The following is a 25,541-nucleotide window of genomic DNA, read 5'->3' on the forward strand; positions in this document are numbered from 1 at the left end:
TGCACTCTTATCTAGTAGTATAATTTAGTTCACCTCTGGATATTAAAAAAATTAATGGGAGAAAACAAGTTAGCAGTTCCTATCATTTCTTATATACTTAGGTTTTTGTTACATGCTGTCAAATCAGAACCAATTCATAGCTGATCTTCCAGCAGGTGTGCAGAGACTGTAAATTGTACAGAAGGAGATTGTCATCTTTCTCTCACAGAGGAGCTGGTGGATTTGAACCATCTGTCTTTGAGTTGGCAACATAACTCCTTACCATTAAGCCAACAAAGCACCCTTACTCACATACAGAACCCAAAAAAAGAGTATTTTATACTTGTAAGTGACAAAACCAGTCAATATTTCAAATTCCTAAGTATTTTTGTTGCTGTAGAAATTCCTTAAGATATGTATACTTCCATTAGTATCTGTAATCCCACTGCTTACAAACTAAACTATAACCCCACTGCTAAGAAATCATATGGCAAAATACTCTCAGTGACAGAAATGACCTTAAAAGGGATTGGAAGAATTGATAAAAATTAGTAAGAGAAGTAATTGTCACTCCTTTACTGGAGGATTTAAAGATCCATAAATTCATTAGTTGATCCAACAAACATCTGAGTGAGCAATACTAGCTACATTATGTGATAAGCACTAGTGGAAAAAAAAGATGAATAAGACATGGTCCCCTTTCCTTGAGGAGCTTGTAATTCTAGTGGGAAAGAGAGCCACACAAACCAGATAAATTATATTACAACATAAGTACTATAGCATAAATATGAACAAAGTGCTGTATTGAAAGGGAGGATTAATGGTATAAACTGGCTAATGACCAGGAAGACTACTAACTTTGTACAACTGAGATAATATGTATCATATTTACTATAAACACAGTCTCATGTTCAGTCATTAATGAAGGAGCAAAGGCAGAATATAAAAAAAAAAAAGTTGGCACTGAAATCAGTATGGCTGCATTCAAATCCATTAGCTGGCTGTGGCTTTGAGCAAGTCACTCAGCTCTACTAGCCTATTTCCTTATGTGAAAAACTGAAATGAACAAGTATCTCAAATAAATATTTTAAGGTAAAAATATACGAAAGTAATATAAAGTACTAAGTAATTACATACATACTCATTAATAAAAAAATCTAGTAGCAATTAAGTATTATGTTTATAATTAAAATTATAGTAATGCTAATTAAATACAATTGTGGATTGAATGAATGCTATTAATATTTAATTCTCTATACTCTGGGATTAAATTATAACACACTTTTCTTCTGATTCATTCAAAGATGCAAGGCTTAAGACATTTTAAGTAAGATGGTAATACAAAATTTTAGGTTAGGAAAATTGATCGCTATTTGTGAATTTTAAATTCATAAATAGTAATATTTCAGTTAAGCTATAAAGGAATTTTAGAGTTGTAAAAAATCAGGCTACAATATAATAACCAAATCACAAAGCCAAAATTCAGCATGGAGATTTAACTGGCCTTTGAAAGATTTACTTTCTTTATAATACCTGTTTGGTGTAAAGAGAAGAAACGTGAGCCTCTGCCAATTTGGCACCTTTCACGACTACTAAAAAAAAAAGAAAACACACTTACCTAATGAATCAGAATAGCACACAGTAAACATACAAGAGACTATATATAAAAATACGTCATAGATAAATATCATAAGGTAACTATTTGCCATCTGAAATCAGATTCTGAAATTTTAAATATAAACATATACACAAATTGCAAGTAAAAATATTTCTACAAAATAGTATTACCATCAAAAATATATACATAACTTTAAGTATGTGGATGTGGGGCTAAGGGGGAAGACAAAGAAGACCATTCACTAGTTACAGTATTGGCAGAATAAGTATGGTGGTAGCGAAATTACAGTTTGTTATTTTGCAAATCTCAATATGGAAAGACAATGATTTTTAAAATGTGACTTTATATAATCACTATGATCTCAAGAGGGGCAAAAACGCTTGCAATCATAATGAGTTTTAAGAGATAAATCTGTATTCATTCATCCCCTCAATCTACAAAGAACACATTTATTTCCTGGAAATTGCCGTATTAATTTTAAACTATCATATTCACTTGCCAAAAAAATTCATTAAAAAAAAAATCACGAATGTTTGCAAATGTCAAAGATTTTTATACAAAATAGGAAATGCACACTTAAAATATCAGACTGGAACACTTACCAAACAGTGTTTTCCTAAAGTAGTATTTATAGTACATTTCTTTATTCATACATCTTCAAATGGTCAAGTTTTCTTTCACACATCCAAAGTGTAATGTGATGTTTTCTTATTCATCAAATGTTAGATCTACTTGAAGTCTGCTTCCAAACTAATCAGCCTGTTTTTAAATCTTAAGACATCTGTTGAAAATTTATAGGATCAAACCAAACTGAAGTGGTATAAATTTTAAACATCAGATCGCACATTATTGTAAAAGTACCAGTAACCATTATTATTACTAAGAATAAGTTAGTGATTATAGCATCTTTTGTGATAATGAGGGGGAAAGGGCAGAAACAGCATCTGGAATGGTCTGAGTTTTTTTTTGGGTTTTTTTTTTCCTTTCTTTTTTTAAGTTAAGGAACATTTTTGTCTTGCTTGGGGCTTTGTTTTGGCTTTTTTTTTTTTAAAGTTTTTTTTTTTTTCATTGCCTTTTTTCTTTTAAAAAGACCATTCCACTTTATTTTGACATCTGAATGCATAAGGACTTAAATGCAAAGCAGTCATACACCATTATCATAAAACCCATATGGTAAAATATACACACAAGTCCAATAAAAGGCTAATACATAGTAAAGCCTAAGCATACTACTATGTAATATGAATACATAACTTGGAGATTTTAGTTAGAATACTATGTTGTCTATTAATTCTGAAAACATTCATTAAGATTTTAAATGCAAATTCATTCCTTATCTGGAGTAAAACAAAAAACCTCTAAGTTGTAACAAGTATTGGCCATAAGTTTTCAGACCTATTAAATTACAAAGAACCCAAAGAATCCTGTAATGTTCAGAAGAAGAATGTAATAAAAACATTGCATATGTTTCTAGTGTGATGTCTTAGCAATTATTTACTGAAATAAAACGCAAACATCAATCTTTCAAAATACAGGATAAGAAGGTAGTTTTCTTCTCTTTTGTCTATTTGTGAAATCCATCTTCATCACATTTTACCAAAAATTGTTTTTTACAAATATGTCAAAGTACATTAGATAATACTAATGAAACACAGGTAGAGTTCTAGCATATCCAGATAATGATCAGTCAAATCATCTTCTCCAAGAACGAGATTCATTGTCTTCTTCTTCTTCATCATCATCTTGAAGTAATGAATCATCCACCAAAGACTCTTCCTGAAACTTTAGGTTAAAATGTATTTAGGAATTTACCCCAAAATAAAAGATAAGAAAAAAAGTTGAAACTTTTAAATACTGATAACTGTCTCTCAGCAGAGTAGAATACAAAAGGTCATTTCTATCATTAGAACGTTAAACAAAGAAAAACAACCTTTATTCACTCACTGGTTTTTCTATATTAACTATCCTATTGCTTATATGAAAACAGGCATTGATGGAATATCAAAGCAAGTCTTTCTACACTCCATCTCTCCTTTGTCTCACAATATCCCATTTCTACATTGGTATATACCTCTCAGTGACTCTCCCCCCACCCCCCACAACGAAAACACTGTATACCATTGACTTGCTTCATTAACCTAGACACTAAATCAAGCAATTTAAAGAAAATTCAACCAAGATTTATATTCCTTTCTCTCAAATAACATTACTTTTTATTCCCAAGTCCCTTCATCAAAGCTTCTAAACTGCTTCTTCAAATGTGACAAAATACCTAATACCAGCAGCTTTCCCACTTTTCTCCTCATTCAATTCAAACTCATGGTAGGGCAAAGATATAATCTAAAATATAAAATGACAAATCCTGTATTTCAAAATACACAACTTTATTTTTGTAGTTCACTATAGATATGTATAACAGTCTCCTACAAAGAAAATGAAATGCCATTATGAAAATCCAAGATAGGAAAAACTGGACTTATTTTTTTCACCTGACCTGTATCCCTCAACTTCCTCAACTATTTTCCCCCTAAATATTTTAACACTAAACAAAAAGTTGTTTTTTGGTTTCAAAGGGTTTTTTCTTATTTACATCCACACTTCTATCATTAGACTATTGCCATTGCATAAGAAAATGAACACTCTTCTATATCTTTCCTGAAGTCTATTTTTTGGTCTAAGGTGCCCTTTCAACTTTATTGCCAGCCCCACTGGTGGTTATGAAAAGCTATTACATCATTTAGGGCCCAGATCCACTGTGTCATGCCTCAAAGATTCTTCTGGACAAGAAGAAGGAGGAGGGAGGGGGAAAGTATATATATCTCATTCTTTCCTCAGGGTCCCCACAGCAAGTTGTTCAAATCTTTGTTCAGAGAATTATTATTCTTTTTATTATACTTAAGTTTCTTATGTAATTGCTACCAACCCTCCTTTCCAGATTATAAGCTCCTTGATTGCAGGGACCGTGTCTTATTCATTTTTGTGCCTATTACAGTAACTACTATATTGCAGGCATTAATTGTACTAAACCAAAAAGATATAAATCAATATTTTTAAAAGTTGAAATGTTAATGAAACAACTGGGTAAAACACCCTCAAATTTAAAATGTTACAAGATTTCCTGTGGATAAAAATCTAATGAATAATTACTGCCTTCAAAAAATAAATGCAAACTGAATACACATTTTCATATAGTCTCACTAACAACCCAGTTCTTCTTATTAAATCAGAAAATGTAAAGTTGTCTACATTTATAATATATACTTGCCTAAAACATGCCTCAGAAATAAAAGTTTATGTTCAAAACAGCCATAAAATAACATTTTATGTAATAATCATGAACACTTAAGGGTTAAAAACAACTGAAAAATAAACAAAAAACATACTTCCTCTTCATCAGGCTCAGTTTCTTCTGTTTCAACAGCTGAAATATTAGTTATTGGTTTATTCCATGCCAGTTTTAGGTCCTGACCTTTGAAACGAGCTCCATGAACTGCGGCCTAAAATGATTAAGAATATTGGAACATAGGGCATTAATAATTTCTTAAGTTAGTAATTTTCTAGTTCCTATTATTTAAATTTTAAAAAGTATAAAGAAGACTTTAAATGCAAAATTCATTTTTGTTCTCTGTAGTCATCAACTTCTCAATTTACTACTTATTGTTTCTGAGGCTGTAAATCATATTGTAAGTGATTATCCAACTTTCTCCTAAGGAGTACTAGTGGATTCGAACTGTCAGAGAAGCATTTGGGTTAGCGGCACAACTACCTATTAACTATGCCATCAGACATCGTAATGATCAATCCGGTGATTGGAAAACTGTTCCAAAAAAGAAAACAAGAACAGTGTCATAGAACTTAGATCAATTTAACTACTGGCTAATATTTAACTACAATTATAACCACAAAAAAAAAAAAAAAAACAGGAAAAGAGTTCTTTTCAATAATAATCCTATGGAACTTCAATCCTGTTTGTTTCTGAATCAAACTATAAGTTACAACCTGTAAACTAGCTGTACTTTATTCCATTTTAACCCTTTGCTATTTCATAAGTGGTATACTCTGTTACTATCAACTCGAAAAAGAGCCCTAGTAGCACTGTAGATTAAGTGTAGAAATGTTAACCAGAAGGTCAACAGACCAAACCCACCAACCACTCTGCCATTAAGAGTTGAAGCCATTTTCTCCTATTTTAAATGGACAGCCTCAGAAACCCAATGAAAGTTGTTGCGGGTAAGAATCTGAGCCAAGTAGTATCTAGAAACTTCAGATCTGAGAATAATTTTGTATTACCTTCAAATTACAGAAAATAATTACTGCTGTAAAATTCCTGACCTCTCTACTACCAAATAGAATTCATTCCATTAATCCCATTTTAATGTTATAAAACAAGATACCTATATTTTTTAAAAACCAGCATGATTTGTCAACTTTCACTCAAAAGCTTTAATCCCTTCTATTGAGAAATCCTGAAAAAGGTTTCCTACAAAGCTTTGATAACTTAAAACTTAAGCTCAAATAGTTGTTAAACCTAAGCACTTGTAGCAAGTAGCCAGTCCAGAAATATGCATTCAAATTAAAGTAAAATGAACCAGTATAAAACAAAAAATAAAGTGGCACCCACTTCCTAAACAACATCCCTCCAGAAATTCTATGAACTTTGATAATGTAGGTAGTCGTAGCGGGGCTTCAGGCTTTTTGTTCATAGGGTCTCTATGAGCCATGCTCAACTCGAAGGCAATCAACAACAACAAATATATGAATGAGACAGAGAGAGATGGGTGTATATAATCTCAGCATGTGTCCTAAAGCAAATATAAGCAAGCAAAAAGAGACACAGAGAAGCTAGAATAATCACCAGAACAGAAATAATGAGACTACTGACATATTGGGGCATTGGTGCCCTACTTGTAAGAAGCTGAACTGCAATCTCAAAGGCACACAGTTGGAATCCACCCTTGAGAAGGATGGGCAATCTCTCCCCTTGGGTTTTACTTATTGCTTCCAAAAACTGCTGGAGGGTCAGCTATAAGTTAGTTCTGACTTGACAGCATATAATTTGTTTTGTAAACTTTACCCGAAATCACAATATTAAAAACAAACACAGAAAGAGACATCCCTATTTGTTCAATAAAAAAGATGGGCAATGAACAAAATCAAAGTCTAAGTGTTTAAAACCATTTCGCATGAATGTGCAAAAGTTCTAATCAATTAACAAAAGATAAGCAGGCAAGATCTTTAGAGCAGGACATATTTTATTCTTCTATAAAGTCACACAATGTTATTACTGTCTAAAAATTTTTAAAAAACCCAAAAACATCCAACCAAAAAACAAATAAACAACCCAAAACAAAAAAAAACACAGCGAGTTTTTAAAGTCTCCAAGGTGCAGGAAGATACTGGATGAATTAGGATCGTCAAATTTTCTTTTCCCTGCCACCATGCTTCTTCTTTCCCCCAGAATTCTGAATAATGGTTTGATTTAAAAAAAAAAGCACAACTCCAAAAAAATTTTAAAACATATTAGATATGAAAATGGAATAAATTTAAGGGGGTTTTGGACACAGACTTAATTAAAGAATTATACCTAATGCTATCAACAAAATGTTTGAGAGAATTTGAATAAAAAAATTATTTCTAAACTTCCATCATCACAGAAACATAAAATATTATTTTAAAAAAAGAAAAAGTTCTAAATACTCCATCATGAAGAGGGAGAGAAAAAAGAGTTTTCTGTTTTTCAATTTATGTTGATCTTGTTATTGTGAATATATACAGAAAACCATCATCATCATCATCATTATTATTATTCCAACTACTTTTATCCTTTTTCCAAGCTGTTCCTCCACCATTAACAAACTCACTGCCCCAAAGTTGGCTGTCTAATCTTTTAAATTTTAACTAATCTTTTAAAAGTTGTTGCTGTCAATTTAATCTGATACAGACAGATCTTGAAAATGCACAAGGTTCTAAGCACACAGTCTTTACTGTTGTGTATCACTGATTCAGAGCCAAACCACAATTGAGCCTCCAGTGGGTTTTCAGAAGCAGTAAATCAAGTAGCAGGAAAATGCTCATCTTTCTCCCACAGAGTACTGAATCCTGGTGGATTCAAAAGATTTAACTGTGCAATGGCAGTCCAACTCCTGATCAGTAAGTCACTAGAACTAATGAATAGTACACAAGTTGCTCTTGTCAATTTGATCCCATATACACAGATCATGAAAAAGAACAAGCTCTAAGCACACAGCCTTTACTAGCTAAACTACTGTATGGTTTCAGGAAGCCTTTAAGGGATTATCTTTGGTTTAAAGAACATCTAAAGGCAATAGTTTTAGAAGTTCATCCAGACTCCATAGCTCTATACTATTTGGGTTACATAAGAATTTTTAATTCTGCTCTGCAATTATCCTATTTTGATTGAGATTTTTCTATTTATATTTCTTTCAATAATTGATCAAAATTTATAGTAACAGCGGCTACGGATCATCTAGCTTTTCTGGTCTCATGGCTAAGGATGCAGCTGTTCATAGAGGAAACTAGTCACATACTCCATTTCTCCCTACCACTCTTGACTCTCCTTCATCCTAAAGAATAAGGCTTGTTTTAAAATCTTCTTTTACCTTGTTGCAAAGATTTACTAATTACTTCTTATTCTCATGGTTCTAAATAAGCATCTTACTTTTTAAATCAATAAATTCTCATATCTAAAAGGATTTGGGGTAAAAGTGTGAAAAAATGCATCAGTAGAAAAGATTATCCTCCCTTCTGATATAAGAGTTGTATCTCCTTTGAGAACAAAGTTTTACAATTGCTTATTTGTGACTTACTCTTTTTGAAAATGAAGCAAAGGTGTTGCTATTATGAAACTGGATTATACTCTCATACAAAGGAACATTAAGAGGGTAAAAACAATAATTTGATCATCAATTAGGAATTTACTGCCTTTTGTTCTGTTTAGCATTATACTTTAATTTAAAAATACTGGGATGATAATAAACAAAAGAGAAAAAGGAAGCAACAGGAACTGTCTTCTAATTAACCTGAATAAAACTATATCTTAATCCAAATTTAAGTGTTCTAACATACACTTAACTCTTATTGTCATCAAACTGAAACTGAATCATAACTAAGCCTCCACTAGCTTCCTGAGGCTATAAAAAAAGCAAAGGAGGATACTGTCCATCTTTCTCCCATGGAGTCACTGGTGGATTTGAACTGCCTCCTTTGAGTTAGCAGCACAGTCCCCTACAGATTAGCCACCAGAGCTTTGTCATTATTTGCTGAACAAATAACTCGAGAAACTGGACTACATAAGGAACAAAGCAGCATATCAAGACTGGAGAAAGACTAAGAACTTTCACTATGCAGATGATACAATCTTGCTTGTAAAGCACAGCAAAAGATCAAATACTACAGCCTTCAAATTGGGTTACATCTCAACATCAAGAAAACAAAAATCCGGGTAGCTCTGGTGGCCTAGTGGCAAGGAGCTGCAACTACAATCTCAGAGGTGCACAGTTCGAATCCACCAGATGCTCTGCCAGGGAAGGAGGGACAATCTCCTCCTGTACCAGTCAGATCTGATTTGACGGTACACTCACACAAAAATAAAAAAATTTTAAAAAATTAAAAAAAAAAAAAAATCCTTACAAGTGGACCAATAGTGGAGGAAAAATTGAAGTTTCAATGATTTCATTTTACTTTTATCAACAACCTTGGTTGTAGCAGTCAAAAAATCAAAAGACATGCTGCATTAGGGAAATCTGATGGTTAGGATTTCTCCAAAATTCTAAAGAGCATAGATGTCTATTTAAAGACTAAGGTGAGTCTGACCCAAGCCTTAGTATTTACTGTAATTGCTTCCTATGCATGTGAAAGTTGGAAATGAATAATGTAGACTTAAGAAAAAAAAATCGATGCCTCTGAACTGGGGCTTTGGCCAAAAAGTCCTCAATACACTACAGAGTGCCAAAAGAACAAATAAATCTGTCTTAAAGGAAGTATAAGAAGAGTGCTCCTTAGAGACAAAGAGGGTGACATTTCATCTAACTTTGTGTCTATTTTCAGGAGTAACGGTCCTTACGAGACACACTAGGAAAATTAAGAGAATTGGAAAAACAAAAAACAAAAAAACCCAAACAGACCTTCAATGAGATGGAGTGATATGGAGTGATGAGGTGACTACCAGAAATGGGTGTGAGAATGAAAGAGATTATAGGATGGTGTAGGATACGCCAAATTTCCAACCTGTTTTTCACAGGGTTGCTGTGAGTTGTAGTTAACTTGATGGCACCTAACATCAATAAAATTCTCAACCCCAGCTTGAGCCTAACTCTAACCTCAACCCTAATTCTAACCCTAATCCAAGCACTATCTCTAACCATAGGGAGTTCTTGTGGGTTGATGGTATGGAGTTAAACTGTCAACCCAAAGGTATGCAGTTAAAATCCACTTGCTGCTTTGCAGGAGAAAGATGGACAATCTCCTCAGCTATGCAATTTTACTACTTCTGAATACCAACTACAATGTTGGCTATGAGTTAGTTCTGACTTGATGGTAAAAAACAAATCCCCAACTGTACTGGTATCACTAACGCTTTTACTGTAAAATTCATCCAAGGGCATGTGGTAGAGGTATGTGTTGTTTAATTGTCATTGCTTTCTTAGGGAACATTTTCTCACTTTTCAGTCTTTTCTATTTTCAGTCAATACTCAATTACAGGAATAAAAACAAACTCAGTTACATAATATGTGGATAAAAACACTGGCAAAGACTGACAATTTTCTCTTCTTGGAAAAGCCTGTTCTTTATCCTCAGCTTATGTCCTTCCACATTTCTGATGTTAAAATGTTCCTTTTTTATCATGAGGGGTGACAATACTATGGCACTCCTTTATTGTACATTTCAAACTTTCTCCCTTAGCAAAGTAACACTGACATATATGGAAAAAAGCTGTTATGTTTTTCCAAATCCAATTATATTAAAAAGTATATAAATACAAGAACATGAAAAAATAAGCCCCAAAACCAAAAGAATTCCAGATAATATAGTGTTCACTGATACAGCTCAAAGCAACTGCTGCCTTATGCTGAATTTATTCCCCAGGGAAGGAGCTAGGTGATGTCACTCTCACTGATAAGCAGATGAACTATAGATTAGTATCCTTTTTTACCCTCTGATGAGTCAACTGTTCTTCAGATTTCTTTTTGTTAAAAAAAAAAATACGTCTTTTTTAAAACCACGGGATACTTGTTCTTACTCTGAGAAAATAACTCTCACTGTTGTTGCTGTTGTGTGCCGTTGAGTTGGAACTAACGCACAGTTGACCCTCCAACAGGTTTTCAGAGGCAGTAAATTGCACAGAAGGAAACTGCCCATTCTTCTCCCAAGGAGCGGCAAATGCATTCTAACGGCATGTCTTTGGGATTGCAGTGCAGCTTCTCACCATTAGGCTGGCCACCTGATCTCCCTACATGATGGAAGAAGTAGGTGGATACAGATGGGAGTATACTGAGTCAGATAGGTCTTTAAAGTGAAGATTGTTGGGATTGAAAAGTCATTGATAAGGAATAGTTAAAATGGAGAGTTATAAATATTATATTCACACATTCTACCTTTATCTATAACCAGCAGAACCTGCACATTCTGCTGTGGGTTATTATTATATCAAGCTGACAAATTCTTGGCAACCCTATGAACAACCTATGTGAATCTTGCTGTATCCTGTGCCATCCTCCTCATCATCTGTAATATATTCAAGCCCATTGTTACAGTTACCATGTCAATCCATTTGGTTAAAGGTCTTCCTCTCCTTTACTGAACTTTTCACCTTTCCAAACATGATTATCTTTTTCGAAAGATTCCCCCTCTTCTAACAATATGCCAAAGTATATCAGACAAAGTTTCACCATCCTTGCCTCTAAGTTGTACTTTCTTCAAGAAATATTTACTGTTCTTCTGTCAGTCCATGGGATGGATATTCAGCACTCTTTTGCAACACAACTCAAAGATGTTGAGTTGTAACAAAACTATTCTACTGTCATCCTTGTTCACTGTCAACTTTCAGATGTATAGCAGGTAACTGAAAGACCATGGTTTGAATCAGGCATACTTTAGTCTTTAAACTGACATTTTGCACCACAGCACCTGGGCAAAGTCCTTGACAACAGATTTTCCCACTGTAACACAACTTCTAATTTCTTAACTTCTGGTACCAAGGGTGGTGACTGTGGATCCAAACAAGAAGAAACTGAGGACAATTTCAATCTTTTCTCCATCTAGGATGATACTGCCTATACATCCAGAAGTGAGAAAATCTGTTTTCTTAATATTGAGCTATAATCCATATACGGCAAGCATTTCAAGTACTCCTCACTTTCACCAAGCAATGTTTTATCATCTGTTATACAGTGTGTTGATGAGTCTTCTTCCAATCCCAAAGCTACATTATTCTTTATATAGTCCAGTTTCTCAAAACTATTTCTTCAACATACAGACTAAATAGGAAGGAGAAAAGATATAGTACCATTCTAGACTATGTAAGAAAAAAAGATAATAGAAGGCAGACAGCCCTATCACCTCCAAAAGAGGAAAAAATTCTCCTGAAAATGTAACTTGCCACTTATCTTGATGATTACATATGTAGTCCCTATTATGTCACATTAAAGACAAAATTGCTCAATTGTACTAGGAATTTGAGGTCATGCTTGTTACTTCTCTAGAGTGTATATTATCTTAGTTACAAAAAATGCTAAAAAAGCTTATAATAAAATTTTAAAGTATTAATTTATAAAGGCTTTTTATTTTTCACATTATCTGTGATACTTACTGCTTCAGCTTCTGCTCTTGTCTTGAATGTAATCACAGCATGAAGTGACGAGTCATCAATTTGACAATCTTCAATTTCACCATATTGCTTTAAATTAAAGACAAAATTATTGCCTCTTTGTAATTATTTTAAAGCACTGAAATTCTAAGCATGTTTAAAACATTCAACTATAAAATGTAACCCAGAATATGTAACAATTCTTCTTGGCTAGTCAAACAGCACAGTGAATATTCAATTTAGCACAAAGATAAAATGGTTCTAACTTCCAAAACTATTATATTTATAATAACAACCATGCAACGCTTAAAGTCCACAATTACGTTTTGTAAAAGAGACTATTATGTGATGTGGAGAGTGTGCAAATAATGCATTCCCAAGTTCCCACACAGAGCTCCTACCAATGCCACAGCAAGGAGGCTCCAGACACAGCATGGATCAGCAGAGAAGCAATCTCAGTTCCCAACCCAAACTGAGTTAGGTATTAAAAAAGGCTCATTCCTCTCACAGGTGGATAACTGTTCTCATAGGTGAGGCGAAGTAGTCTGCTGAGGACGTGTTGGAGGTTGCTCAGAGATTATGTAGCACTTAGCAGTCTATACTTTCTAGATTTAGGGAAACTTATTGCCTATTCTTTAAATGACAAGAATATTGGAATTATTTATTTATTCTTTAAATGAAGGAAGCAAATAGTCAAAGCCTGAGTTTTGCTGCCAACCCAAAGGCACATGATTCTAAGGCACTAGCTGCTTCACTAAAGAAAGATGGGCAACCTTCCAGAGGGTCAGTTATGGATCAGTTCTGCTTCAGTGGTACTCAACAACAACTTAACTTCATTATTTCAATCCTAGTATATAAAAATTCTTTAAGAAGAGTAAATATTCTATTAGTTTCTGAAACTAGCTCTAAACTAAAGATGGAAAAATAAAAACTAAGAAAATTCAGGTAATTTTCCATAATTAATTCCTGAGAGTGAAATTTTTGCAAGTCTAAAATCTAACACCCTAACCAAGTTTTTACTCATTATATACCCTATATAAATAAAACACCTACTTATATTAAATCATGCCTATTTTTTTGGTTTTTTCCTGTTTCAGAAGATTTATCAACAAATAGTCACTAACTACATAAAATTCCAATCCTTTATATATCATTAAAGCAAAATTTGATAGAGCACAATAAAGAAAATGGACCAGTCTAGGGCCAGATTCTATGCTACAACCTGTGTAAACTTGTACAATTAATCCCTTAATTCTTCCTTTTTCTCATCTCTCAAACGGACCTATTAAAAGGCTTCTACTTCACCTCAAACTCATTGTTGTCAAGTTAGAATCATTTCATAGCTGACCGTCCTGCAGCTTTTCAGAGGCTATTAAAACCTCAGGAGGGAACTCCCCATCTTTTTCCCAAGGAGCTGCTGGTTGACTCCAACCACCAGAGAGGCCCTCTGGGTGAGCAGCACAACTCCATTTGGATTACTCCACCTGACCCGAGTTCCCGGTCTCCCTATATTACTGTTGTTTACCGTCAAGTCGGGAACAGACTCATGCTGACACTCCAAATGGTTTTCCATAAAGATGGGAAGAGACTGCCCAATTTTCTCCCATGGAGCAGCTAGTGGATTCTAGCTGTGTTCCTTTGTTTAGGGAACACAGCAAACTCCTCACCAATAAGACATCAGAGATCCCTATCTACCTCAGAAGGCTACAGAAAAAAAATTCACAATTATTATCATGGACTATGCATTATATCTAGCACAAAGTAACTACTTCATACTTTTTAGTTTTTAATATTGCTAGTCTCAATGAATAAATTAAAGCATTCTGTTAATTACCAATTGTAGAAATCAAGTCCTTTAGAAATATACCTTACTTTTCTAATATCTGTCATATATTTGACTCACAAGTTTAAAGAGTGAAGCTAAACACCCTCTTAATGCTTAAATGTCAATGCTAACTTTGTCACTGTCAAAATTGAGTAAAAAAAAAATCCCAAACTGAGTCCAATTCTATGTTCCAATCTCCAAACACACACAAGTAGTAGAGATTCTGATAGTTTTGTTTTTGATTATGTCATTTATAAACATTGTTTTCTAATATTAATTACAATTAATCAATATCATTTCTTGTATCTTATCAAATCTTCACTGTACACCTTGCCTTTCCCTTCACTCTTATCATACGTCCACTCATCATCCTTCTCACTCCCCTAAAGAGTCTGATTATTTTTAAATCAAAACCATTTTAAGTCATCCTCAAACACATTTATTCACTCCTTTAACAAATTCATTTTGTTTGTTCACACTGTTCACATACTTTGGTAGCTTTCCCAATTAGCTATATAACTAACTATATAGGAGACTTAGGTTTCTGAATCTCTTGTGCACTTGTAGGCGTGAGCACAGAATGCACAATGGGAAAACATTTGGGCTGCTATTACCTTCAAGTTTTCATTTCTTTTTTTATTTCTCCTCTCCTTCAATAGAGTAAGCACTTGAGAGTCTTCATCCCTACATATTAATAACTTCATTAATACTGCTTAGTGGTGTCAAGCTGATGTCAACTCATAACCACCCTTGTGATAGAGGAGATATGCTCTGTCATTGGGGTTGTCTGAGCTGTAATCTTTATAAAAATAGGCTTCCAACTCTTTAATGAGTCCCAGTTGCTGTTTTGCCGTTGAGTCAAACTGACGCATAGCTGATCCTCCCTAGGGTTTTAAGAGGTAGTAGATTTTAAAGGACAAGATAGCTCATCTTTCTCCTGCCGAGTATGTGGTGGATTCAAACAGTATACCTCTGCACTGGTAGCGCAATTCCATACCACTACTATTAGATATTACATGTTTTGGGCACGTAGCCAGAAGGGATCATCCCTTGGAGGATGCTTGAGAAGGGTAGAGGACAGCACACCTGACTCCAGATAAGATGGACTGAAAGTAAGTAAGGTAATGGGGATAGGTGTGTCAGTCAGTGAGACTGGTTCAAGATAGGGCAAGGGTAAGGGCTATCGTGATAAGGTCTTTTAGAGTTGCAGGCAACTCAACAGCACATAACAAGAAGAAAGCTACTAGAGAGCGCTCTTGAGATAAGTTGAAATTGCCAAACTATTGTTTAGTAGTTAAGTCATTTAACTACTGCAGACATTAAAAACAGAATCTCATTGCCAATGAGGTGCTTCAAACTAAAAGAGAGTCACAAATCTTTTCATTAACAACTGAGCTACTGCTATTAGTAGCTGTGCTTCTAGGGTTCCTTAAGTCCTATTTGAACAAGTTTACCAAATCCCTAGAAGTCTAAGCTAAATCATAGATTAGCAACAACCAGAAATCCATTCTTCTTTCTCATACTTTCATTGCCTTTAATTGTACCCAGACACTGATTAAGGCAACTAAGATTACCTATCAAAATTTTGTCATGCTTTATTTCCACATCAACTAGATCAATACCATTCTGTTGTCTTGGGAGGAAAAATGTGAAAGATCTGCCCAATGTGTTTAACTTTTCCTTAAAGTATCAAGTAAACTACAAGAACTCTATCCATGAAATAATAAAGTTTAAATGTTTCCTTTCATTTGAAGGCCTACTAAGTGTAATAGTAATAGTTCTTTCTGGTATTCATTTTTTTGGGGGGGGTGGACTCACAGCCTTTGTGTTCTAGATAATTCAAGATTAGTATGCGCAAACCCATTGCTCAGGCTAATGGTTTACGTTAGTCATCATCTTTATATTTTCTGCTTTAATCATATCAATTATTCTCTATAATAATTAGTAATACTTTGCTGGTAATAAGGAAGTACCGCAAAATGAGGAAGAAGATCTTCTCTATCACTCTCAGTAAATGCAGAGATTTCCAAGGCCCTAGGACGATGATCCACCACAGCATGACCAGGGACGCCTCGGCCTCGGCCTCGGCCCCTTCCTCTGCCATGAGCCGCACCCCGACCTCTTGAATGAATTCCTCTGCCCCGACCAGATGACAGAATACCACGTTTTGCAGCCTAGAATAAAGAAGACACTATGTAATTGTAGCATTGCTTGACATAACACAGGCCAAATGTGTTCAAACTCTTGAAGATGAGGCAAGTGTTTATAAAATTTGACATGACATTCAAATTATGTTTTTTGAAAGGGTTAGTCTTAAATGTAAAAGTTATAAAAAAAAGTCACAAATTTAGAAGGAAAAACATTTAGGCAATTTTTTGAAATGATTACATGTACTGTTCAATGTATCAGAGAAAGGTCAGTAAATCTGAACTTCCCCATAATTTATGGTTAACGTTACTTCAGAAGTTAGTACTCAGGCACAAAAAAATCTACATACACAATAAATGTATTTTTCCAGTTACCACTCTCAATTACAGTAAACTGTCTGCCTGTTGACTCCAGTACAATTATTAGAAATTATAAGTGTGATCCTCTATTGCTAATATCATCATAAAATACTGATATTCTATCATACCACTCCACACAAGTAACACACCACTCCTTCATTTCACAAATACTTAAAGTGCACTTTTTTTAAAGTGCACTTTTTGTGTTCAAATCCCCTTTCTCATGATAATTCAGAGAAATAAACCAATGAAAATTTAAAATTAAGTTAATAAAAAATTACTCCATAAGTTGGGAAATAACTTTGCTGGAGCTATGACTAGAAGTTTATAGATTGGCAATAGAATGAGTAACTTGATTGAAAATTCCATAATGGTTTTAGTCGAACTTACTTCTAGCAACATTCAGACTGCTGCTGTTATGTACCACTCACCAAGTTGGAACTAACTGACAGCTAGCTATGGCTGTGACTGTGGGTTTTCACAAGAAGTTAACAGCACGAGAGGAGACTGTTTATCTTTCTCCCACTAGCAGATGATGGATCCAAACCACATGCCATCGGGCTGCCAGCGCAACTTCTAACCCCAAGACACCACAGCTCCCTGGCAGCCAAACATTTGTGCAATGACTCCCCCCCCACCCTCTGCCACCAATGACTTTTCCAAGAAAAAAGGAGAAGTGAACATGATCATCTAAAAGAAATCATAATGGATTAGGTAGAGGTTACAGCACGAACAAAGATCTCAAGACTAAGAGAAACATGGTCCTTCAAAAATGGAGTAAAATTCAATACAAATATAATTAATGTCACCGAACAACCTGTCTAGAAATTTGTGGAATGGGAACCTACAGTGCTTTGTAAACCTTCACCAAATGCATAGGTACCACATTAAAGATGTATCTGAATGGTCACAAAAATCAATTAAAGGATTTTAAGCCAAGAAACAGGATTGTGGTTGTTGCTATGACACATACTCTAAGAACTTCATTCAAACAATATGCAGCATACTCTAACCCACTACCGCTAATTCCTGTTGTCCATACCTCTAGTTGAGGGTCTTCCTCTCTTTTTGACTCTCTACCATCTGCAACTAGACTGACTGCACTTATTCCAAGAGAGATTTGTTTGTCCTTTTGGCAATCCATTCAGTACTTTTCACCAATATCACAATTCAAAGGCACCAAGTCTTCTTTGATTTTCCTTACTGACTGTGCAACTCTTAGATAATAGTAAGTAAATAAAAATAGCATGGCTTGGATCAGATACACCTTACCTTAGTCTTTCAGACAACAGGGTTGTTTTGGAGAGGTCCTTGACAGCAGACTTTCCTAATATAACTCATCTTTTGATTTCTTGACTGATGTTACCGTGAGTTTTTATTGTGGACCCATGTGAAATCAAAGACAATTTCAATCTTTTCTCTTAATAGTGAAAAATAACCAATATTGAAGGCTGCAGTCTTTGATCTTCTGCAGTAAGTGCTTGAAGGCTTCTTCACTTTCTGCCTTTTGTAGGACACAGACTATTGATGAGTTATCCTCCAGTCCTGTTGCTATATTCTTCTTCATATTGCCCAGTGAAATTGTTTGCTTAGTACATAGACTGAATGTGCCTTGAGACATGACACAATCCAACACATACCTTTCCTGATTTTAACCCAGGCTGTGTTCCCTTGTTTTGTTCAGAAAACTGCTTTTTCGTTTCACATGAACACAATCAGATGCTCTGGGATTCTCTCATTCTACTTGACGTTATCCATAGCTAGTTACAATCCACAAAGCCAAATGCCTTTACGCAGTTAATAAAACAGAGATAGACATCTTTGAGGCATTCTCTGCTTTCAGTCAAGAACTATCTGCAATTTATCTGTTAACACTTAAACCACTAACTCTTTCGAATGCAGTTTAAATTTCTCGTAGTTCCATGCTGATATACCGTAACAGCCCATTTTAATAACCTTAGGCAAGATTTTTCTTACATGGGATATTAATAATAATTTTTTGATAACTTCCACTCTGTTTGATCATCTTTTTTCTTGGAATAGGAACAAATTTAGATTTCTTTCAGTCATCTGGACACAAAGTCTTCCAAAATCCTTGATACAAACTAGTGATGGGTTCTATCTGTATGCTGAAATAGACAGACTAACCTAGATTTCTCTGAGGTCAGCAGAAACTGTCCCAAGCTGGGTGTCCCACCCCTGGACATAACTAGGATCAAAAGCCACCTGGCTCACATCTTGGAATCTTAGTCACTTAAAATGACCAGAAGCTCTGATCTGACTGGGGACTCCAGAATTTGTTTCCTATTTCTCAGAATTTTCCTGTATGCTGTACAGTTTGCTCTTAGGCGTCTACTCCTTGTCAGTCAGTTTGCTGTACAGGGGTGACCTGCATGTTGCTGTGATGCAGAAAGCTAGGTCATTGGTGTTTCAAGTATGTGCAGGGTCACCCATGGTGGACAAGCTTCAGCAGAAATTCTAAACTGAAACAAACTAAGCAGTAAACTAGTCATCTACTTCTAAAATAAGACGCTTAAGAGCAATGTAATCAAAATGGTGTTTAAAAACGTGACTCTAACTACAATTTTAAGAACAGTACAAAAAGAAGAAAATCAATCAGTAGAGCACAGTCTTGGCCACTGAAGATGGAAGCTTAGCAATGGTAAACAAGATATATATGGGAGTAACAGTTATAAAACCTGGTACTTAACTGATATGGAAACTGAGTGAAAGGAAAAAGAACACAATTAAAACTCTGAGATGACATATAGTTTAGATAATGAGACAGCTATGTATCCCAATGCAGGGGCACAGATCAGTATAATCTTTTAAACATTCTGCTCTGGGGATAGAGGACATCCCAATGAAAATGTCAAGCAGGAAACACTGTCAAATCTCCAATATTTTGGCTTCCTCATCTCAAGACAGTTAATCTTAACATCACCTAAAATGATCATATAAAATCAAAATAAGAAACTTTAAAGATCAACAGTTTCAATACTAGAGAAGAATACACAAAATTATGTTCTGACAAATACTAATGAATGAAAATGCTCTTTGAAATAGGAGAGTCTCAAAGGACATGTAAATTTAAGGATTACTAAGTCCAGAAATCTGTTTCATATATACTTTTCCAAATTTATGTGGCTCAAGAAACTTTTTTTTTTTACAGTTGTATCTTGTAAAAACAAAGTTTTGGTGGTTTATGGGCAAGGAATTACAATGTCAATGCAAAATACATGGTTGTGATTCAAATCCACCAGGTGCTCTGCTGGAGAAAATGGACAACCTCCTGTGCAATTTAGCACATCTGAAAACCCACTGGAGGGTAAGCTATCTTTAGGTTCCAACATGAAAGTATACAACAACAAATTTATTAACAACTAATAGAATTAGTGTGAACAAACATGTTCTGAGAAACACTGAATTACTGTATCTACCGGTATTAACTTGAAAACAGAACTTTAGGTACAATAAAAAAAAAATGCCAAACCATGTTTTTTCATGAAAAGGAACAGAATTATGAATAAAGAATTTTGGAATAATTACCCTGAAGAGGGACATCATGCTTGGGAAGGTGGAAGAACGGCAAAGGAAAAAGATTCTCAACCAGGCAGGCTGACACAGTGACTGTAGCAATGGGCTTGAGTGTGTCAGAAATCATAAGGATGACACAGGATAGGGCAGGGTTCCAATCAGTTGTGCATACAGTCACTAAAAGGCATACTTGACTTGACAGCAATGAAAAACAACCTTACTTTCAATTATGAGTCAAAATGTTTTAAAAAACTACAAATTGTAAAGTGCACCTAATGTAATCTCAAAAATGGTGAAAAATAAAAACTCTTATTAAAAAACTTATCTAGGGAAAGCAAAATTTCCCAAGACTATACATGTATGTAAGGTTAGGACACTGTCCAATTGCTTTCTTTTATTTTAAAAAAGCTACTAACAATGTGGCTGCTCAATGTCATGTCTTTACTACTTGGATGCCAATACTCAACATATTTCTACTAATCACAAAAGAAAAAATCAAAATAATAACAAATTTGAAAAAAGGAAATAATGTAAAATTAAAATAATATTTCAATTCAGTTGCAAACAATGAAAAAAATAGGTAAAAATCATTATATTAATGACACTGATTTCCCTACAGGCTTCAAAATACAGTACTAACTTTTTAAAAATAATTTAGCTTGATATAGAAATTTCTCATGAAATAAGAATTTCATTAGAAACTTCTTTCTTACATAAGTAAACAAATAAGCAGCAAATGGTTTCTTGACTCTTTTTAAAAACAGCCACAGCACCATCTATAGGCAAAATTTAAATAAGCAGGCTTTTCAATTCAATCCCACCTTTAAAAGTTTATGAAGAGTATCTCCATAAGGACATCTAATTAAAGCCTTTAATTCATGTTAGTTCAAGAGAGAACAGCCAACGAATTCACTAAAAGAAGAAGGGTGTGGGGCACAGGGAGAGCTACGAAATATGTTATCCTCTCCTCCCTCTTTCATAGATCAAAATTCCAATATGGATGTATGTAAGCCAAGGACTGTCATCAACCATTAATGAAAGGAATGAAGGAGAGAGAATTTATAAATTAATTATATGCCAGTTGCTCTTTCTTAAATGTACTGTGTAGCAGTGATATAACATACTTCTAGCTGTAATTCTGTATACTTTCTCCTAAGTTCAGTGACTTCTTCTCCAGCCTGCATCTTCTTATATAAATCCAGTTCTGTGTCAAGCAATTCTTTCTGCATCTAAAAGATATTATTAACAACTTAAAATCATCAACAATTAAAGTGAAAATTATCTTACATTTACTAAAAAAATTTTTCTTCTAGTATTTTATTGATTTGCATAATCATTTATGTTGTGTTTATTTCATGTACATTGCATATTATACAATCTTTCATTGACACTGTTTCATATAATCATTTGTATACATTGAATTTTATATCATTTCTGTTGACCTATGCCTATTATTACACTGTCTTCTCAAGTCCACATTGAATCTTACATATTCCTTCACCTCCTAGTCTGCCCACTCAACTCAGCTATCCTAGTGATTTCCACCTTCCCCTTTTGAACCTATATATGTATCTTGCTCAATTATCCATTTTTATAATGCAGTATGTGTAGGATAAAGCTCTCTAGACTCTCCTATGTTATACAATATTTTATGTTATCTTTGTTTCATTGTGCTGCATAGTATTCCGTTAACTTAATGTAACACCAATTTTGCAGTCCATTCATTTATTGATGGCATTTGGCTGCGTCCATCTTCTTGCTATTGTGAACAGCACTGCTATGAACATAACTGTACTTATCTCTGATCTGTGTTCATTTCTCAGTTTTAATTTCCTTGGAATATATTCGTAGCAGTGGAATAGCTGAACTACACAAGATTTTTATGTTCAGCCTTTTAAAGAAACACCAAACTGCCTTTCAGAGCGGTTTTATCATTTTACAATTTCACCAGCAGTATATGAGATCCACATCTCTTCAATAAAATTTTTACAAAAGTTTTACATGTCCAGATTAATCCATGTATTTCTTCTCTATCTCAAGTTCTCTGATCTAAGCTATTGAAAAAGCTTATCATATTACTATTTGGATTTATTTCCTTATTCTTTCCTTATCTACTCTTCATACAATAGCCTAAGAGATGGTTTTATGATGCAAAATAATTTTCTGAAAATAACTTTTAAGCTAACAAAACTTGCTGACTAGTTGTAACAGCATGCTTTGCTTATGCAAGAACAAATGAGTTCATGCATGTATGTAGTATTTACTGGCTATAAGAAGAAATTTTAGGATTCACGGGAAAGTAATGACACTGGCCAAGTTTTGATCTAAACATACTATCGTAGAAACAACTTAACCTCATTTTGTGTTTATGTTTTGGTTTTTTTAAAAAAATAAAAAGCAATATGAATAACAACAGTTACATTAAAAAATACCTGAGTTTTGGTTTTTATACTCTTTGGAAGACAGCGTCCAGGAGAAGTAGCTTTGACTTCATCTTTTAACTTTGTAATGTTTTTTGTCAAAACTTCTAAAGTTTTCATTATTTCTGCTTTATCTTCAGACTTCATTGCTTTGTTTTTCTCCAGTTTTGAAATAAGCATCTTCCAAAATTTAAAAAGAAAAAAATTAAATTGAAAATACTTTCTTACTACTAAACACAGTAAAGCAAACATAAAACTAAAAAAGAACTGGCTTTAATGATGTATTCACACAAACGCAAACAAAATTCTAAAATTAACAGATTTGATTACACTAGCTATTTCAACATCTTTTTACTTGGTGAAAAATTACATGGTTGGATCTTTATACAACATGGACCTGAACTGCAAGGTACATTTATATATGTTAATTTAAAAAAGAAAAAAAACGAACAAAACAAAACTGTAGGCTACTAGTAACTGAGTTTTTAGAAACTGAAAAGTTCTGAGAGTTTCAACTCTGTAGGAACTTAGCACACCTAAAGTTCATATTGTCCAAGGTTCAAACTCCATTACTATTTAGGTCTCCCAGGACCAAATTCAAAGCACACAACCAGAATAAACCCAATTTAACTACTGAAAAATCACACCAATATTTTTACATTCTCCTTGTTGTTAATTATTTCCCCTTTAAATATTTCTTGGTCCAAATGCAATCTTCGATTCAGAAAGGACCAGAGACAAGTTTTCAGGTCTCCTTTATATATATATATATTGATTGAGACATTAGAAAAATGGAATGTTTAACATTTTCTTTGCTAGAGTGAAACAGTAATTAAATACCCTGTGAATCACATTACCAACATGAACAAGAAAGCAAGCAAGTGCTACGTTGTGAGGAAAATTACATAATATTACTGGTTCCGAATTTGGACAGCTACAGATTTTGTCACAAAACACTGCAATGTCTCTTGATTAAGTAAAATCATTTCAAATACAAATTTAACTTACGTAAAAAAGTCATTTCAAGTAGAAACATACAGTTTCTGTATTTTCAGTATCATTTTGTTCATCTTAATTATCAGAAATAATTTTAAAAACTAATTTTATTAAATGGCATCAATCAAAACAATGATGTCCAATAAAAATACTGTAAGCTATATAAGTAAGTAATTTTATCTTTTCCAGTAGCCACATTAATTAGGAAGAATGAAATAAAATTCATTTAATATATTTCATTATGTATATCACTGGCCCGGCTCCTTAATCAAAACTTTTAGCACCAATGCTCAGGAAATAAAAACATGAACTGCATTGGGAAAATTTGCTGTTAGGGATGTCTCCACAGTACTGAAGAACAACAATGTCAGTTCAGAGACTAAGGTGTTCCTGATCCAGGACATGGTCTTCACAATCAGTTGCTATACATCAGAGAGCTGCACAGTGACTAAGGATGACATTAAGAATCGATGCCTTCAACTTGTGGTGCACGGTCTTAAACATACCATGGATTGCGAAGAAAAACAAATAAGCCTGTGTTGTAAAGGTTGAAACCAAGTTCTCCTTGGAGACTAGGATGTTGAAGCTCTGTCTTACATACATTGAGCATGTGTCCAGGAGGGAACAGTCCTTAAAAAAGGACATCATGCTTGAAAGGGTGGAGGGACAGCACAGGAGAGAAAGAAATAAGATGAAAAGGGCTGATACAGTCACCGGGGTAAATAGGGGCTGGTACGTCAAAATTAGTGAGACGGCTCAGAACAGGGCAGGGTTCAGAGTTGCTATACATAATAAGGTCACTATGGGCCACAGGCGACTCAAAGGCACATAACAATGTATCAGTGGCTTAGTGATAAGGAGAGGCACTGCCAACACAAAGGCACAGAGTTCTAATCTACCATGGGAGAAAGATGAGAAATCTCCTGTGTTATTTACAGCCTCAGAAAATCAACTGAAGGGTCCACTAGAAGTCTGTTCCAACTCAACAGCAAATGACAATGATAATACATATCGAAAATATTATTCAACATGTAATCAATACAAAAAATTTCTGTATTTTGGCTTATTTTGTATTTGTTGTTGTTGCTGTTATGTGCCGTCGAGTCGTTTGCAACTCATAGCGACCCTATGTACAACAGCCCTAAACCCTGCTCTACCCTGTGCCAATGGCGTTGCCTCTCACACACTCATCCCAATTACCCCACTCACTGAATCAGTCCATCTCTTAGAGGGTCTTCTTCTCTTGCGCCGTCCTTCCACCCTCCCAAGCATGAGGTCCATGTCCAAGGACCTGTACCTCCTTGCAACATGGCCAAAGTATGTCAGATGAAGCCCCAGAATCCTTGCCTCCAAGGAGTAGCTTGATTTAACCCTCTTCAGGATGGATCTGTTTGTTTTCTTGGCAGTCCATGGTACATTCAATACTCTTCTCCAGCACCACAGCTCAAAGGCATAACCTTGGCATATTTTAAGAAGCTGCTTTAACTGCACAACATAGCATCTGAAAATCTCAAGCCAATTAAAAAAACCTATATATTTCAAGTGTGTAAAAAGAAAAGGAATAGATGGTATACCAATTGAAGTATTTCAGATAACAGATGTTGCCCTGGATGTGCTCACCAAGTAGTGCCAAGAAATATGGAGAACAACCACTTGGTCAACTGACAGGAAGAGATCTATATTTGTTCCCATTCGAAAGAAAGGTGACCCAGCTGAGTGTGGAAACTACAGAACAGTGTCATTGATTTCACATGGAAGCAAGAATCTACTAAAGATTATCCAAAAACGATTAGAACAGCACATCAGCAGAGAACTGCCGGAAGTCCAGGCTGGG

At 34.5% G+C, this 25,541-nt stretch overlaps 1 protein-coding gene across 5 annotated transcripts in view; it reads right to left on the bottom strand.

Moving 5' to 3' along the window:
• Nucleotides 1-2,584: 2,584 nt before the first annotated feature.
• Nucleotides 2,585-25,541, bottom strand: part of RBM26 (RNA binding motif protein 26) — a 114,504-nt gene continuing 91,547 nt past the window's right edge. For all 5 annotated transcript variants that reach the window (XM_006894063.1, XM_006894062.1, XM_006894060.1 and 2 more), the window contains 6 exons: nt 22,724-22,891; nt 21,416-21,520; nt 16,221-16,421; nt 12,426-12,512; nt 4,981-5,094; nt 2,585-3,379 (listed from right to left, as the gene is read on the bottom strand). In XM_006894063.1, coding sequence (XP_006894125.1) covers nt 3,290-3,379; nt 4,981-5,094; nt 12,426-12,512; nt 16,221-16,421; nt 21,416-21,520; nt 22,724-22,891 — 765 coding nt within the window. In that variant the 3' untranslated portion in view covers nt 2,585-3,289. The remainder of the gene's footprint in view (nt 3,380-4,980; nt 5,095-12,425; nt 12,513-16,220; nt 16,422-21,415; nt 21,521-22,723; nt 22,892-25,541) is intronic.

This window comes from Elephantulus edwardii, unplaced genomic scaffold (assembly GCF_000299155.1).
Source record: "Elephantulus edwardii isolate Elephantulus edwardi_28Jun2011 unplaced genomic scaffold, EleEdw1.0 scaffold00134, whole genome shotgun sequence".
Lineage (NCBI taxonomy): Eukaryota > Metazoa > Chordata > Mammalia > Macroscelidea > Macroscelididae > Elephantulus > Elephantulus edwardii.